The following is an 18,163-nucleotide window of genomic DNA, read 5'->3' as shown; positions in this document are numbered from 1 at the left end:
GGATGCCATATATTACGTTAGAACGTTGTAAGGTAGGAGTAGGACCTTTTAATCTGGTGTAAAACAAGTTAATCCGTTTTATGGTTATAAGTAGATATTTTTATATGGAATTCACCAAATAAACTAATAAGTGATCTAGATAGATTTTGTATAAAAGGTAGTTTACCATATCTCGCAGGAGTATCAACTAGAGTAACATTTTGATTTGTATCATTGTTTACAATAGGATTCGAGAATAACAATTTGTTAAGCAGTTTCTTTGGATATTGGTTAGATAACAATATATCATATAAAATTTTAATGCTTTTATTACCAAATTTCGGATAGCAAATCTTAGTAATTCTATTTTTCATTGCTAGAACAACATTAATTTTCTGTTTTTCTGTCTAAGACAGAGACCGAGGAGTTAGACTCCTCCTCCACTGTGAATTTTAAGTGTGAATTGAATAAGTTAAAGATAATAAGTGTATATAAAGATGTTTTGGTTATATATGTATATATATATATATATATATATATATATATATATATATATATATATATATATATATATATATATATATATATATATATATATATATTTAGTGGATTTTCTTGGGCTTAGGTTCATAAAAAAATTTGATTTGATACTAAGGCATTTTTATATATTTTTTCGACGTTTCGGCAGGAAATCCATGCCTTTTTCAAGAAGTAATATTGACTAAAAAACATTTTATGATAGACATAATACGATTTAAAAGTTAAACTTTTGACTTACCAAGCATGTAAAAATTTGTTACTAACAAGTAGACGTCACAATTAAAATAATATTAAAAACATAGGACATACCCACTAAGTCACTACATGTAAAATATATTTTAGATCTAATGTGTTGTTTATTGAAGTTAGTTTATCGTTTAAACAACCAGTTATTTTAACATCATAGGCGTTCTGAGATTGTCTTTTTATGTGTTTTTAAATTAAGTTAAAATATATTTTGTTCAAATTTTTGACATCTTTTTTATCATTTATTGCATTATTATTTTTTTTTTATTTGTATAGACTCTAGAAGCTCTCTCTTTTTCCTGTTGGGTTCACTTTTTAGGATCTTGGTTTTCTCAAAATCAAATTTATGTTTTTTTTCGTTTTCATGTTTTGTGAGGGCGCTTGAGTTTTTTTTGTCATATTTGCGGGAACGTATTCTTGAGTTAAGTAGCTGACTGGTTTGTCCAATATAAACTCCATCACAATTCGAGCAGGGAATTTCATATACAACATGCGATCTTTTTAATAGAGGGGTTTTTGTTTTTAATCTTGTAAAATTCTTTTTCAAAAGATTGTGCCCTTTATGAGCAACCATAATATTATGTTTGGACAGAAGATTTGCAATTTGTTCTGATAATCCTTTTATATAGGGAAGAGACATATAGTTTTTCTTTACCGTGTTGGTTTCATTGTTATTATTGTTATTGTAAAATTTATGCAGTCGCGATTTGAAAGTGTTGTCGATAAGGTGGTGTGGGTATGAATTAAGTGTTAGTGCTGTTTTTGCTTTTTTAATGGCCTGAGGTCTATTAATAGGATCGGATAATCTAATAGCTCTATCGGCGAGTCCGATAACTACTGATTTCTTTTGAGACAGGGGATGATGAGAGTTGAAATTCAGATATCTCGATGACCAGGTTTTTTTGGTGTACCATGAAGTAGTTATAGTGCTGTTTTCTCTATGTAAGGTCAGGTCCAGAAAATTAATTTGATGATTTTTTTCAATTTCTAATGTAAATTTTAGTTTTTGGTGAAAGTTATTGAGTTCATTTAGTAAAATATCCATTTTATCCTCTGGTGCTGCACTCAAGCAGTCATCTATATAGCGATAGAAAAAAGGTATATCAAAATCTATTTTATTTAAAACAATTTCCTCTAGATGCTCTAAAACTAATTGAGCGATGGCACTGGATATGCTAGCACCCATAGCACATCCATCTGTTTGTTGGAAGATTTTGTTTTTATATAGGAAATAGGTTGACTTTAATGTTGTTTCGACTGCTAGCAGAAATTCTTCTAGAGGGATGTCTGTGAACGCTTTGATTTCGTTTCACTTTTTTTTAATAATGTCTTTCGCTAAAGCTATTGGAATATTGGTGTATAAAGATACCACATCGAGAGAAACTAATTTATAATTTGGAGGTAAATGTATATTTTTGAGTTTTAATTTCAGGTGATCAGCGTCTTTTAAATAGTGTGGATTTTTATTTATTACGTTGGAAATAATGTTCTTCAAATATTTTGAAAGGTTTTCAAAAGGAGACTGAATGCATGAAACAATAGGTCGCAGCGGCACACCCTCTTTATGTGTTTTGGGTAGACCGTATATTTTTGGAATTACAGCATTATGTATCTTGAGCGAATTAGCAGTGTTAGGTGAGATGTAGCACATTTTTTCCCATCTGTCGACTAATTCGTTATTTCATTTTTTGGAAAATATTTGTAGGATCATTTTTCATTTCACGGTATGTTGTGTTGTCATTCAATAGAGAATCCATTTTACTGTCATAGTCTTCGGACTCCATAATAACAGTCTTGTTAGTTTTGTCAGGTTTCAGAACAACTAAATTGGGGTTCTCGTTTAAAAAAGCTTTTGTCTTTTTAATTTTCTTTTGTATTGTTTTGTTTTCAAAAGGGTATTTGTTTTTGTTTTTAAAGTTTGTCAAAATGTTACAACATTTAGTTCTGATATCATCCTGTACATTCGTACTTAAGTTAGAAATTGAACTCTCAATTGAACAAATAATTTCTGATGTTGGGATATCATTTTTATTACGGATGGGAACTGCAAAATTATCTCCTAAACTTAAAACATCTTGTACGTCACTGGGAATTTCTACATTTGTTAAATTTTCTAACCAAGTATCCTGCAATTAGGATCAATGCAAGAACTAAACTCAAACAATATATATATATATATATATATATATATATATATGTGTGTGTGTGTGTGTGTGTGCAAATGTTTTTTTTTGTGGAAATAAAACTGTCACCTCTAAGACCTTTAAGTTACTATTATTTTTATTACTGATCGGTAATTTTGACTTATATACATTGCAACTCTCCTGCTAACTATATTTGCATTTCTTTGTTTTTTATAGAAACATATATAATAGATGGTGAGATTTCTGAACATCTAAACCCATAAAAATTAACATAAAACCCGTTAATATTCCACTGAAACAGACAATCCATTTCTATTAATGGTTCTTATTTTTATGAAGATTCTTAAGATGTGTCAGAGTCTACTTCTAGTGATGTCTAGTTGTTTAATTAGTATTTTTGTATTCTGTTACTTGTTTTTTTGGTCATGCGGCTATCGGTATAGTATGGGTGCATTTTTAACAATATTCCTAAAAAGTCGTTAATATTGTCTGTATACGTTTTAACCAAGCTAATAAGGTCTTTATGTTCATATAAGTTTTGTCGACTATCTGTTTAAAATTTAATTTTAGTGATTCTTCTTTAAATAGAATATTTGCTGGTTGCAATAATTTTCTACTGGATGACAGCTTTTTTGCCTCTTTGTTTGGTTGTCTTCCTTCGTGAGCGTAACAAAAGGTTGATCGAATACTTCCTTGGCGTGTTGGGATCTTATCTTTTTTAATTGTTGTTTTTTTTTTGACTCTGTTATTTCAGATGTTAAAATTTGACTTTTTAACCAATTACTTGTTCGAACAAATGTCTTAAACTTTCAAAAGCTTTCAGCTTTAAACTTCGAAAGCTTCGAACAACAGATCTTAATATCGGCTAGATATGAATATGTAAAATATGCGAATTATTGTAGGTCTCCTAATAGAATATTGTCGCCTTAAAGACACACGAATAAAATCGGACTGACTGAAACCGCAGATTGCAGATTTTGTCAGGCTGAAGACGAGACGGAGTAACACTTCCTGTGCAACTACCCACTGCTGGATACGATAAGGCATAATGTATCTTAGCATTATAAACTCTAGTCCTATGACTTCGCTGAAAACGATTTTGGATTCAAAATTGAAACGTCGAATGAATATAATATGAATATAAATGTAATTAGCATTACAATTATTTGAGATTTAATTCCATTTAAAAAATATCTATATTTTTGATAATTAACAGAAAAAAAACTAAAAAATATATTTTCATTTTTCACGACAATTTTTAAACAGAATCTGAAATCCAAACAAAGCATTTTGTTTAACGTGCAAAATTGTAATTGCCTCAGGCTTATGCCCCATTTGCATATTTTGAGAATTTGTTTGTTTGTTTATTGGAAATTGGTTATTTGTGTATCGGTTGAATTACTGGTGTAAGACTTTTAGCACATTGCTTATCGGGCTAATTCCTCATTTACGTGTTGGTATGTTAAAATGTTTGCTCGATGGGAATAATATTCTCCATATCTAGCAGTATTGCGAGGAATTATGTTCTTTCGATGTAGAGTTTTCAAAAATACCTACTTTTACATTGTAAGGCACATAATTTTACTAAATTTCTAGTTACTTTACAATATAACTACCCTAAGAAAGTTTGAAGCCGATGGGTAACAATAAAACTCAAACTAACGTTGACTCTAGCTCAGTCTCTTGCGTGTAGGAACGTCTTATCTTAAATGCATATCTAAAAACTAATTATATTTATTACACTTTAAAATTGAATAAAATAATACAAAAATGTAATTGATAAAAACTTAATCTTAATTTGATTAAAAGAGAAGCAAATCCTGTCTATCGCTTTACAAAAATATGGAAATAATACTTATGGCATTATTGTTGAATATATTGTTGGATTTGTGCAGTTGGACCACTTGTTGAACGTAGTTAGCGTACTTCAGATACTGTTATTGTTGCGTTTTTTACAATAGCTGCTGCAGTTTTTATTCCCTATGATCGACCATGTGCCTCGATAAATCTCACCCAAAAATATGGACAAAATTATCTTAAGAAGCCAATAAACTAAAACGAGAAACCTTGTGTTAGCGACTGCATATATTTGAAATATTTCTTGACATGTTTTACCAACATTACAATTTATTACAATTTTAAGATAATACTTAATAAGAAATAGCAAATGGCAAGAACTAATTAAAATTAATTATTATTAATCAATTAGTTAAATTACATTAAAGATTCTAGCTATATTTACGTATTAAAAAGTTATAAATTAAGTTGTGTTAAAAAATTTATGTATTAAACATAAAGAAATTATCAACTTACCCCAATCGAGATTTAAATAATATAAATATATTTTAAAACTGAAACATCAGCTTAAGTAGACAAAACATATTATAAAAACAAGTTCCCCTTTTTATTGCCAACTGACAAATATTCTCTATTAACTTGTGAGTAGAGCATAGACGTTATAGATATACATGGAAAAATAATCAATTTGGTGCTCAGAATGAGGTTGTTATCCTTCTTTAAAACCCTCGAAGGTCCCTAGAAGGTTCGTTTGATTTTTTTAATTTATTAACAAGAATATCAACTTTACCTCGTATTTTACCATGGAATGGCTGAAAAAGACATCTTCTACACTGGCTTCTCGTTTTACTTTCACATGATAACAGACTGTGCAATCTCGGAAGCCAGCCTCATTCTCGTATTTTCTAGCCCTTTTTGGTTGTATAGGAACCAGGGTAAGCCTGCTAAATATAAGTTTATTTTGTCATTATTTTTAAAAGGGTTTATATTTTTTATAATAGATTGTCTTTCATGTTTAGAGATTGCATTAAAACATTAAGTAGCACATTTACAAGCTTCGCCTGTTACATGGAACTGTAACTTCAGTTTCTTTAAAACATCTTGCATCTCCCAAAGCTTTTTCTTTATAGAGTTTTCCCATGAGTACAAAGTAATTGATAACTCGAATTGATTATTTTGATTATCAGATAAAAGTATCAACCGTTGTAAATAATCACTTTCACTTTAAAATAAAACAAACTGAGCATCATAACATTCAGAATAAGGAAACTGCAAGCATTTATAGAAACTAGGTTATCCAATGTCGCATGCCATTGTTGCCAACTACTAGGATTACCTAGACCACAGCCACCTAAATTTTAGATGGCTGTATCTGGACTTATTAACATTTTCCCCTGTTTGAGAAGGAAATGTCAAATTCTTTTCATGTACAGGGTTTTTTCAAACAATTATATCTTTTGACTTATAAAGTTATTCACAAGTTTCATGTCAAAATATGCATTGTTTCAATTTTTAGGGCCAAATGAATTTGCCACCCACAATTTAGGACTTTCTTAATTATGATTATTTTGGAGTTATTTTGTAATATGACGAGGTGGCTGTTATCGTTATGTCTATTGACACTTACATTTTTTTTAGAATATGTCGGAAGATTTAGAAGTTAGAATATATCGGACACGTAATGATAAACGACACTAAATACAGATTACTGAAAATAATCCTTCAAGTCAAAGTATTCGGAAAGCGAGAAATTGGGAGAAGAATATCATGATTAAAAAACCTGAGGAAATGGTTCTCCACAACAACAATTAATCTATTGAAAGTACCAGTTAATAAAATAATTATAGCCAGAATAATCGCCAATATTCGAAACAAATAGGCATCAAAAGAAGAAGACATTTTGTTTACCTATGATTGATCATAGTCCTTAGTGTCGAAGATTGCGCGAAAGACATTGCTCCGGTTAAAGGTGAGCGAAATTATTTGGCTAGAGTACTACACACTCATCGCTCTACCATCCAAAGGGTAGTGGAACGATTTATACGAACTGCAACAAACAAACATAAAATGGGAAGTGGCGGGAAACGCAAAACTACTGCTTTAGATGATCATTTTATACGAGTTAACGCTTTGCAAGATCATCATTTAACAGCGGTGCAATTAAGAAATTAGCTTTAAGAGGTTCGAGGCAATAATGTAAGTGTATTTACAGTTCGTCGAAGATTACATGAATTTGGTTTGCAAAGTTGCAGACGAGCAATTGGGCCCAAATACTTCCACGGCACAGAGTGGCTAAACTACAATTTTCTAGAGAACATTTATATTGGAATTTAGGACAATGGAGTAATGTTCTTTTTACGGATGAGTCGAGATGCTGTCTTCACTCATCAGATGGGAGAGAACGGGTACGGCGTCGAACTGGAGAGAGATTTGCGGAGTGCGCTTTCAGTCCCCGAGTTAGCCATGGAGGGTGTTCGGTGATGGTATGGGCAGCATTATCCCGAGAGACGCACACTGAATTGGTATTTATTGAGGGTTCATTGACTGCACACCGGTATATTAAGTAAATTTTAGCGAATCACGTAGTACCCTTTTCTCAATATATCGGCGATGATTTTCTATTAATGCAAGATAATGCGCGACCCCACTCTGAAATGTGTGTCACCCCATATTTAGAGGAAGTTGATATTAATAAAATGAACTGTCCAGCGTGTTCGCCAGATCTGAACTCAATAGAGCACGTTTGGGACATGCTTGGTAGAAAAAATAGAGGTCGCTAAGTCGCACTAGCCTCAATTAACAAACTTCGCTTTATCCGACATCTACAGGAAGTTATAGAGGTTAGGGGAGGCAATATAAAGTATTAAGTTATTTTTTAGTAGTTTTTCTTTGTTATTTGCGTACTTAGGTTAAGTTACATTTCAGTTGTTATTTTTATGTTTTGTTATTGTTATCATTGTTTATTAAAACCAAGATTATGTCGTTGCTTTTAATCATTTTTAAATACACTGCTTCTAGGATGTCGATATGATATTCCTTCGATATCAGTCACCAAAACTCCCATCGCCGTATTACAAATTAATACAAAAGATAATGGTAATAATAGGAAAAGTCGTAAATTGTGGGTGGCAAAGTCATCAAAAATGAACGAATTCATATTTTCACATGAAACAAAAAACATAATACTTATAAGACAAGATAAGGTAGGATAAAAAACCATATAAGGGCTAAAAATAAAAAACTTATATACTTTGAATTTGACCAAAATTTTCTCCGTTGCGTTTTTTTGTGTAGTAACAAAATACAAAAATTTAAAAAATAAATGGAATCAACAGAAATTGAAATAAAATAATTATATATATTTTATATTTATATTTTATATTTATATTTATTAAGAGAAATAACAAACATGTGACGTTTATAACGTTATGACTTTGATAAATAATAACTAATATCTAGTGTTTCGTGTTACAGAATACAATAGAAATAAACAGTTAATCTGTATTTTCACAAATTTTATCAAACAATGTGTAGTGAACTTCAAATAATAAATTGTAGTAACTTTTAATTTTTAACATTTTGAGTGCGTTTGTGTAATAAACACGATAAATAAAACAAAAAACATTACAATATTTAATTTTTGCAAAAAACTTGTTCTTTAGTTTCTTTATTTTATACTCCGCAAATATATCCATTAATTTTTATATAACGTGAAGGACTTACGGAAACATAAAAGCTTAATATAAAATCATAAAACAACTTAATTAAGTTTTGATCAAAAACAGAGAAATTATCTAAAAAAATGTGCATATTCCGGAGGTGAACGAAGTTGTGATCATGACGATAAATGTTTGTGAGAGTTTTAGAAAGTATGGGATTCAACGATAAAAAGTTGAAGAGGTTAAGAAGATTCCGTTTTTTTGGGAGAGCCAAGGTCTATTTGATGGTGCGATGGCCCATGCTGGTAAGGACAATCTTTATATTCTTTATATTCTACCATATCAAATTATTATTTGTTGTGTTAAAATAACATTCTAGTAATTTTAAAATTTTTATTAAGCAACTTTTATTTTATAAATTTTTCTGTCAGTCGATACTTATTTTCGAGAGAAAGTTTTCAACCAAAAAACCCACTTTTTCGAGAATAACTCAAAAGCTAAATAATAGAAGGAAAGGATCCTAGTGGTTGGCTGTATACCAAAGTTTAAATAAACTTACAGATAATTGAAAAGCTTCTGGTGTAAAATGGTATGTATTAAAAAAAAGTAAATTTTTAAAATGGGTTACAACAAAAAAATATTGTCGGTCTTAACAGACCATTATCCGTGAAAACATAGTTATAAATTAAAACCAGCCACTTGCAAGGGTAAAATAGCCTTACGTTAAATTTTAAATATTTCTTAAAAACTAAAGTTAAAGCGACATGAAGTTGATGTTAAAAGATTTAACTTTAAGGGAACGCACTGAACAGTACTCGAAACGAGAAATAAATCAGTAGATCTTTATGTAAAGACGCAGAAATAAAAACAGACGATTGCATTTTTATCAATTCCAGATCCACCATTCTCCTACACGTATTTCGAGGTTTCACCTCTCGACAAGAAAACTTGTGAAAATAAATATAGTCGTCTTCTTTCATTTCAACGTCTTTGCTCCACGTAAATGTAGTGCAAATGATGCTGTATTGCAAGAAAAAACTATATATATATATATATATATATATATATATATATATATATATATATAAATGTGCACTCGTAAGTGAATGGGATGTTTTCGGTCAATTTGGAGATAAAAAAGACAATAGTTGATTTAGTTGAAAAGTTAGCTACAGCGGAAGCAAGAAGAACTTTCTTATTAGAATGTAGGAGAACACGGAAGATTCCCAGATTTATCATTGATTGTACGTCTACAATTCTTTCTTCTACTACGGGGACCATTAGTCCCACTACCCAACACCTGAGTCAATCACTTAACAGGCAGGTGAGGGCACGATTGCTTAATTTTCATATTTCAATGGTTCATTCAGACATTAAATTCATTACTAATCAAATTAAAAATATCACTGAGTTTTTAGACCAGGTTCTTCCTGTCCCTTTATTGGACACTTTTGAGACTTCTTTACACAGAAAATTCAATTTCTATTACCAAAAATCAATCTTACGCCTTCAAAAGAAGTTAGATAATTTAGATACCCCGGAGTTTCACAAAATTCCTTTCAATCCTAAATGGATTAAAAATCTTTCCAATGTTGATGTTCCTCAAGACATTCTTAAACTTTTATCTTTGGGACCAAAATTTGGCCTTCAACCATCTTTCAGGGATTATTCCGTTAATAGGATTCTTGCTGATGTTGAAAATATTTTGTCATATGCAGATGACTCAGACCTTTTATCCCTTAGGTCTTCTTCTAATAATATTTTATTGAATTATACCAAACGTCCTAAGCATTCCATATCGATCATTGATAATGTATATAGGGAAACAGTATCTTTTTTAAAAAATCACCCAAACCTTTTGGTCCTCACTAGCGACAAGGGTAATTCCACAGTTCTCATGGATAGAGATCAATACATATCTCTCAGCCAGTCCTTGTTGGACGATAGTCGTTATTATCAACTCCTTCCCTCTAACCCTTGCTCTAAGTTTACTAATAGAATAAATAAGTTTATTACGCGTTTGAAGAATATTAAGGTCATAAACCAAACCATAGCTAAATCTCTGCATAACTATGATGGTTATTCACCGAGATTTTACTGTTTACCTAAAATACATAAACCAACTCTTAGTATGAGACCTATTGTTTCTTCTATCAATTCACCAAATATACACATTGCTAAATTTCTAACTGATATTCTATCTAAATCCTATGATTATCACAATTCTTATAATATTTTTGATTCTTTTCAATTTAGTGCATTTATTAACAATTTCAAACTACGAGTTAATTACATTTTGGTGAGCTTTGATGTAGTATCACTTTTCACTAATCTTCCTTTTTCTAGTGTTCTCACTTCTTTAAGTAATCATTGGAACACTATCCAACTAAACTCCCCCGTTTCCTGGGACGTGTTTGCAGAGCTTTTGCAATTGGTGTTTGACACTAATTTTTTGGTTTTCAATGATAAATATTACTTACAAATTTTTGGTACACCAATGGGTTCATCCATATCTCCCATCCTTGTTAACTTTGTCCTTGATGACTTGATATCTGAATGTTTGGGTCTTATAGATTTCCATATCCCTTTTGTTAAACGGTACGTTGATGACCTTTTGTTAGCCTTACCCCCTGACAAAGTAGAGTCTACCTTATCGATTTTTAATGGTTTTGATCCTCACTTACAGTTTACTTATGAACTTAAGGATCCTTCTAACAATAGTATTCCTTTCTTAGACATGCGTGTCGTTAGAAATATTGACAATACACTAACTACAAGTTGGTACAGGAAACCTATGGCTAGTAATAGGTTTCTTAACTATCATTCTTGCCATCCATTCAAATACAAAATAAATCTCATAAAAGCACTCAGCTGTAGGCTACATAGGTTAACACATCCTGATAACAAAAGGGATTCTCTTTTGTTACTCAGAAATATACTATCTGAAAATTCTTACCCTACATCTCTCATAAATAAATACCTTTTTTTAACAAGTTTTGGGTCTTCTATTGATGATTTACCTGATGGTGATCAACTAAGAATGATTTATAATAATATTATGAACAACAGTACTCTACTTTCTCCTAACATTGCAACTTCAACCACCCATTACTCTTCACTACCCTATTTCCCATATGTTACTGAAAAGCTTATTAAATTGTACAAACAGAACAATATCCCGGTTAAGATTGCTATCAATAATGCTAAGACTGTCAGGAACTTGTTTTCTTAAATTAAAACACCTCTTTCCTTTTTGGAACAAGTGAATGTAGTCTATCACATACCCTGTTCTGAATGTGATGCATGTTATATTGGTCAGACTGGCCGATCCCTTAAAGGACGCCTTACTTCACATCGTAGTGACATTAAACTTTCTAAACATACTTGTGCCCTTGCAGAACATGCAATCAACACCAAATATACTGTTAATTTTAGAATTAGAAAACGTATCTTCAACAATAGGTCTAAAAATGAACATTAGTAAGACCAAATTTATGAAAAATTTAGTTCTCAGCGAACACGTAATCATCCAAAATCAAGTGGTAGAATTGACAGAAAAGTACATATATCTTGGTCATGAAATCAGAATAGGCAAGGACAACCAGACCTGCGAATTTCAACGACGAATAACACTTGCTTGGGTAGCGTATGGTTCACTAAGAAACATCTTTAAGAGCAACATCCCGATAGCTATGAAACGGAAGACATTTGACCAATGCGTTCTTCCTATTATGACATACGAAGCAGAAACTCTCACGCTCACAAAAACAACAGCACTAAAAATGCAAGTGGCGCAAAGGCACAAATAGCGATAGAGACTGAAAGACACAAGATGGACCAGAAAACTAATTGACTGGCGCCCACGAGAAGACAAACGCAGCCGAGGACGACCACCAATACGCTGGATAGACGACATTAGACGAATATCCAAGAAATGGCAACAAGAAGCACAGAACCGTGAAGAGTGGCGAGAAATGGGAGAGACCTGTGTCCAGCAGTGGACAGAAGAGGTTGCATGATGATGATGATGATCATATGATATGTCGTATGTCGCTATACGTTCATTAATAACTTAGACTACGTGTAGTGCCCTCTTGGTAGTCTCTTTGTTGGTTTTTTCTATTTGAATATATTCGTTACATCCTCCCCTTTTATTGGCTATGTCACATGTTAGTATTCGATTAGTTGTTTATTTTGTACATAGCCTGAGGCCTCCTGTAAGTCAATAAATCAAAAATTGTCTTATGGTTAATCTCTTTTTATCCATAGTGCCCTATGATATCTCGTATGTCGCTATCCGTTCATTGATAATGAAGATACTGTGTAGTGCCCTTTTAGTAGTTGCCTTGTTTATTTTTTTCTATCTAAATATATTCGTTATATCCGCACCTTTCATTTGATATGTCACATGTTAGATCTGTTGTTTGTTTTTTATATAGCCAGAGGCCTTCTCTAAGTCAATAAATCAAAATTTGTCTTGTAGTAAATCTATTTTTATCTATACTGCCCTATGACATCGCGTATGTTGCTATACGTTCATTATTAATGAAGATACTGTGTAGTACCCTTTTGGTAGTCCCCTTTTTTGTCTTTTCTTACTTAATTTATTCGTTATTTCCTCCCCTTTAATTCTTTCAGTTGTTTATTTTGTACCCAGCCAGAGGCCTTCTTTTTTAGGTCTTTAGGTTTAAGTCAATAATGTCCTATGACATCTCGCATGTAACTATAAATTCATTAATAATAAAGACTGAAGACACTGTGTAGTACCCTTTTTGGTAGTCGCCTTGTTTGTTTTTTCTACCTTAAAAATAATGGCATCGTGCCATACATCTTGCCGTCGCCAGCGGCGGCCGGCCAGGTGAAGTAGGTGAAGGTGAGGTTCGCCAAAAAAATATAATTAAATTGAGACAAATAAATAAAAAATGAAAACAACATTATTATATCTAAATTCTGAAATCAATTATTTATTCTTTTTTAATTAATCTAAAAATTAAAAAAGACAACTAGCTTTATTAGCGGTACGTACTTGACGGTCAAGTCCTGACCTGTGTCACTAGCCGTGTATAATAGGATTCAGGAAGAGGTGAATATAATTTTTGAAATGCAATATCCATCTGCATCAGCGTTCTCGGTTGCCATGGCAACGTGACGTCAGCCTAACCTTAGTGATAGCTGAGAAAACTGGTGCGTGCAGTTCCGCTTAAAAATATATTATTCGTCTTCACCCACTGTTGGATGTGTATTTGGTATTCCTATTTTTCGGAAATTTCTCTAAGCGACAATATTTTGAAATTTAGTCCATTATATAGATATTTTTATATAGTATAGTGTATAGTATAGTATTTATTAGTTTAGTTTAGTCACAATATTAATTTTATTTGTTTAGTGCACTTTATTAATACATTTCTCTGTGGTTTGTTTCGGATTTCGGATATAAAGTGTTCTCGTGGATTTCGTTTGGACAAAATAATTTTATAGAGACATGAATCCAATTAATGACTTCTTCTTCTTCTTCTTCTTCCTATGCCGTCTCCATTAACGGAGGTTGGCGACCACATTTCTAAAAATTTCTCTGTCTTTTTCAACGTGGAATAAATCGTCTACAGTCATATTTGTCCAGTCTCAAATATTTCGCAGCCATGATTTCCTCTTTCTACCTATTCCCTTTTTGCCATCGACTCTACCCTGCATGATGACCTGCAGAAGACTATATTAAATGGTGGCTAAATTAATGACTTGGTGTGTAATATATTAGAGACTTCATTTAGGCATTGGAAAAATGAAGATAAAAGGGATGTTCTTTTACATTGTCGACCAACCAGTATTTTAAACATCTGCGTCTGATCCAGAGTGGTCAGCTGCAATCAGCATCTGACTTAGACTGGGCGGCTGAATCGAAACTCACCAACCCGTCTTAGCAGGCGTGGTGTTTTAATCGCCAAAAAACCCTCAGTGAAATGTCGAGGTTCAGAACTAAAATACCCCAGGCAAGCAGAACTGAACAAGAAAAACTGTTTTCAAGTTATTAGGGCCTATATAAACTCTAAACATTTTTTTAACGAATTTTTTATGAGATTTGGGCGCGAAGTAAGAAGTAACTCCTTTTGGCTCCGGCTAGCTTTCCTCATCTTCACTACTTTTTTAGGCCACGAGCCGCCGCTGGCCGTCGTACCTTGGTTTGGAAGAGGGGCCTCGGATTCTATAATTCTGTTACTATAAGTGAATTTTTATGTTTATATTATGTTTGAAATAATATTTTTGTAAATTTTTTGGAAGTAGAAGGTGTGAAAAAAAATTAGTTCTACAAAAATGAAATAAAATAAAAAATAATTCCAACAATACCTCTTAAATAAAAATTAATTACTTAAGACTAGGACCTATAAACCAAGTTAAAATTTTTATCGAATTAAATATTCAAACAAACCATCACCTCGTGCTAAACAATCTAAATCTATTATAAAACGCTTTTCTATGTCGTTCAAAGACGATAGATATTATAAAGCCTTGACTCACTCCTCTTTTTATATTTATTTCATCTAACAGTTGTCAACTTTTATTTTTTATTCTCAACTTTTATTCTTGCCACTTGATGCCAGCATAGATTCGATAAGATTAAGATAGCATTTACTATCTGTTATAAAACATGTGTTTTAATTCTGAATTTTTCTTTAATACGGGAAATACCAAAGTTGATCATTAAAATCTTCATTAAAAATACGAATAATATTCTTTGACTGCGTTTTAAAAATCGTATGAGAAATATGGAAACATCTCGCTAGAGAATTAATTAAAGTTATTAACATTATACGCGAACTGCATCACAAAGTTATACACTAACATACATCCTCTTAAAAGCTCTAAGTATTCTGCATCTAGAGCGAAGTAATACGCTCAAGTAGTTTTAAGCTTTTTTTTTAGTTTTCCCTTAATCAACCTTGTACTTCAGATCTCATACATTTTAGGTCCTTCGGTATGGAGTCTTTGACCTACATTATAAGTTCTCGACACATATTTCCTTAATGTCCCGCTCTCGGGGATAATTAGAACACATCCCAATTTCTCTCCTACTAAGACGTTCATAATGACGTTGTATACCCCAAAGGCTCTACGTTACTTCGAGCTTTTATTTTTGCTTTTAAAAGCCCGGCTACATGTTTCCATGAATGCATAATGAGTGCGAAAACGTAGAGAGCTAGTGTCGGACAATTTCAGAAACGTCTTATTTCCCGCTGGAATCATTTCTTGGCACGGATGGTGGTCTGCATAATTTGTTTTTGAACAACCTCGTCATGTAGCGAAGTTCTTGATAAAAAAGAAATGGAAATGGTGAGATATTTGTGGAAATAACAGGATAATTTATTTTTTGTCATATGGATTGGCATTTAATAAAATAAATTGTAATTTACTACTCTTGAATTTAAAGACTAATAGTTGTTCTTTAGAGTATGGACGAAAAATATAAAATACGTTTAAAATTTTAGAAGTCTAATATATATATATATATATATATATATATATATATATATATATATATATATATATATATATATATATATTTATATATATATATATATATATATATATATATAATATATATATATATATATATATATATCTTCTTCTTCTTGTGGTGCCTATCCGTTACGGATGTTTACTAGCATGGCAATTCTAGCTTTATTGGCCGCAGCTCGAAATAGTCCTGAAGTGGTCAAGGAAAACCATATATATATATATATATATATATATATATATATATATATATATATATATATATATATATATATATATATATATATATATATATATATATGTATATATATATATACGGTATAGGTAAAAGTTTATGGTCGGTATGTACCTTACGTGAGATGAAATGAGAAACACCTGTTTAAAAAGAGAGAGGTATATTAGGTCCGCCCTTTATATCACCGAAAATGCATTAGTGAAAATAATAAAAGAGGGGAAGTTCCACGTTGCCAAACTTATTGGTTTTATTTGACCTGTTGTCTTTTTAGCATTTTAACAATGTTCTAAGATAATCAAATTTGGGCGAATTTTTTTAAATGACAGCTTACTGTTTTTTATTTTAAATATGCCACAATTTTTCTTTACAATAAGTTTAATTTAAGGTGAAGTGGGGTAAATGTGATCTACTTTTTGATTAGTTCAACTTTCATTTATTATAACACTGTAAAGAAACGTTTCAAAAATTTATCAAAAAAATCATATACATTTTGAAAGGTTTTGTATTCATTGTGTAGAAAAAAATTAAATAATCTTTAGTGTTGTTAATGTTGCATGATGTTTTTTAAAATCATATCAATATATCACATTTACCCCAGGGACCGGGGCAAATGTGAAGAACGTTTACATTTTTATAGTAAATATTATATTTGATAGTCTGGGGTTATTGTATAAAAATGTAATTCAAGCTCTCTACTTGTGTTTCTTTAGAATTGATTTTGTTGAAAAAATACAAAAGAATTTAAAATTTTCGAAAACAATGTCAGAACAAAGGAAATAAAAATATAATAAAATTAAACAAACACTCCAAGTTTTCTTTCAGTTAATGTTGAATGTTAAAGGTAACTGGAAATTCGTACATTCCACGTCTGTCGATGATAGGATCAGGTAGTACTTTTATAATATCCTGTTGTAGTACAGTATCAATGTCAGGATTTATTGGCCATACAAATTTGTTTCCTTGAGGTCGTGTAAATTTAACTATCCACTCATCATTTATATTTTCTGATACAATTCCCACATAATGCTTGTTTATCTTTTTTGGGCAATATTTTACCAATACCCAACATCCGACATTTACATTCACACTTTTTGTTGAATTCAAATTCTCTTTGTCTTCCTCGTCATCATTTGCAGCTATTTCTACCTCTGGCTCTGATTCCAAAAGTGTATCCAGAAATTCGTCGGTGTTATCAGAATCCATGAATATTGGGGACATTGACTCATTGTCTTCGCTGCTGCTAAATGATAATGACTCTCGTTTATTTCTTTTTTTGTTCTTTGCCTTAGTTATCTTATGAATTTTAGTACCGTTTCCTTTTTGTTAAGATTTCTGTTTTAAAATATCAATAGCTTGTTGTGATGTCAATACTTCAGATCCAGGGCATAACCGTTTCTTATTTTTGGTTGGTGCGTTTGGAAGTTGTTTTACTGTTGATAACAATAAATCTTCAAATGTTACATTCTTATTTTCAGTTAAACTTGTACATGGAATTGATTCAAGTTCGTCGACTTTGCCAGAGATATTTTTTACTTTATCGGAAGTGGTAGTTTCGATTAGAGCATCAGGCGTAGGTTCTTTGTTTTGATAAAATACTTCTTGAGTTACTTTAGTTGGTACCAATACTTCATTACCATTTTCGTGTATAGATAATCTGGAATGTTTTATCATCTTCCACTTATTAAGCAAGCAGGGTGGAAATGATGTTTCAGGGATGACGTGACGATTAAAGGGAATGATTCCGCCTTTTTTAAAGCCGTTGATAATTACTTCGGAGTTCACCTGTTTCCAAATTGTACACAAAAATTGGGAAAATATTTGTTTTCTAGTGTACTGTACAGGTCTAGTGGCTGTAAAAGGTGGCTGGAATGGGGTGGCAGTTTTAGAATTATAATAGGTTCTCGCATAGCGGCTTCTAACGTCTCGATATTCATATGAGTGGAATGTCCATCATAAATAATTAATATTGGTCTTTCAGACGGAAGTGATGGAATTATAGTGTTTATGAAGTAATTTTTAAAAACGGCTTCTTCCATCCAACCTTTTTTTGTCGC

General features: G+C 31.6%; 1 protein-coding gene across 13 annotated transcripts in view; it reads left to right on the top strand.

The window, feature by feature from the left end:
- The window catches only part of dlg1 (MAGUK family member discs large 1), a 1,569,679-nt gene that overhangs the window by 870,482 nt on the left and 681,034 nt on the right, over positions 1 to 18,163 (top strand). The window contains exon 1 of one of the 13 annotated variants that reach the window (XM_072523867.1): positions 8,446 to 8,670. The exons of the other annotated variants lie outside the window; for them this stretch is intronic. Coding sequence (XP_072379968.1) covers positions 8,554 to 8,670 — 117 coding nt within the window. The 5' untranslated portion in view covers positions 8,446 to 8,553. Of the gene's footprint in view, positions 1 to 8,445; positions 8,671 to 18,163 lie in introns of those variants that run through there. 13 annotated transcript variants of the gene reach the window in all.

Source organism: Diabrotica undecimpunctata, chromosome 2 (assembly GCF_040954645.1).
Source record: "Diabrotica undecimpunctata isolate CICGRU chromosome 2, icDiaUnde3, whole genome shotgun sequence".
In the NCBI taxonomy this organism is placed as follows: domain Eukaryota; kingdom Metazoa; phylum Arthropoda; class Insecta; order Coleoptera; family Chrysomelidae; genus Diabrotica; species Diabrotica undecimpunctata.
This window is presented reverse-complemented; position numbering and strand designations above follow the sequence as displayed.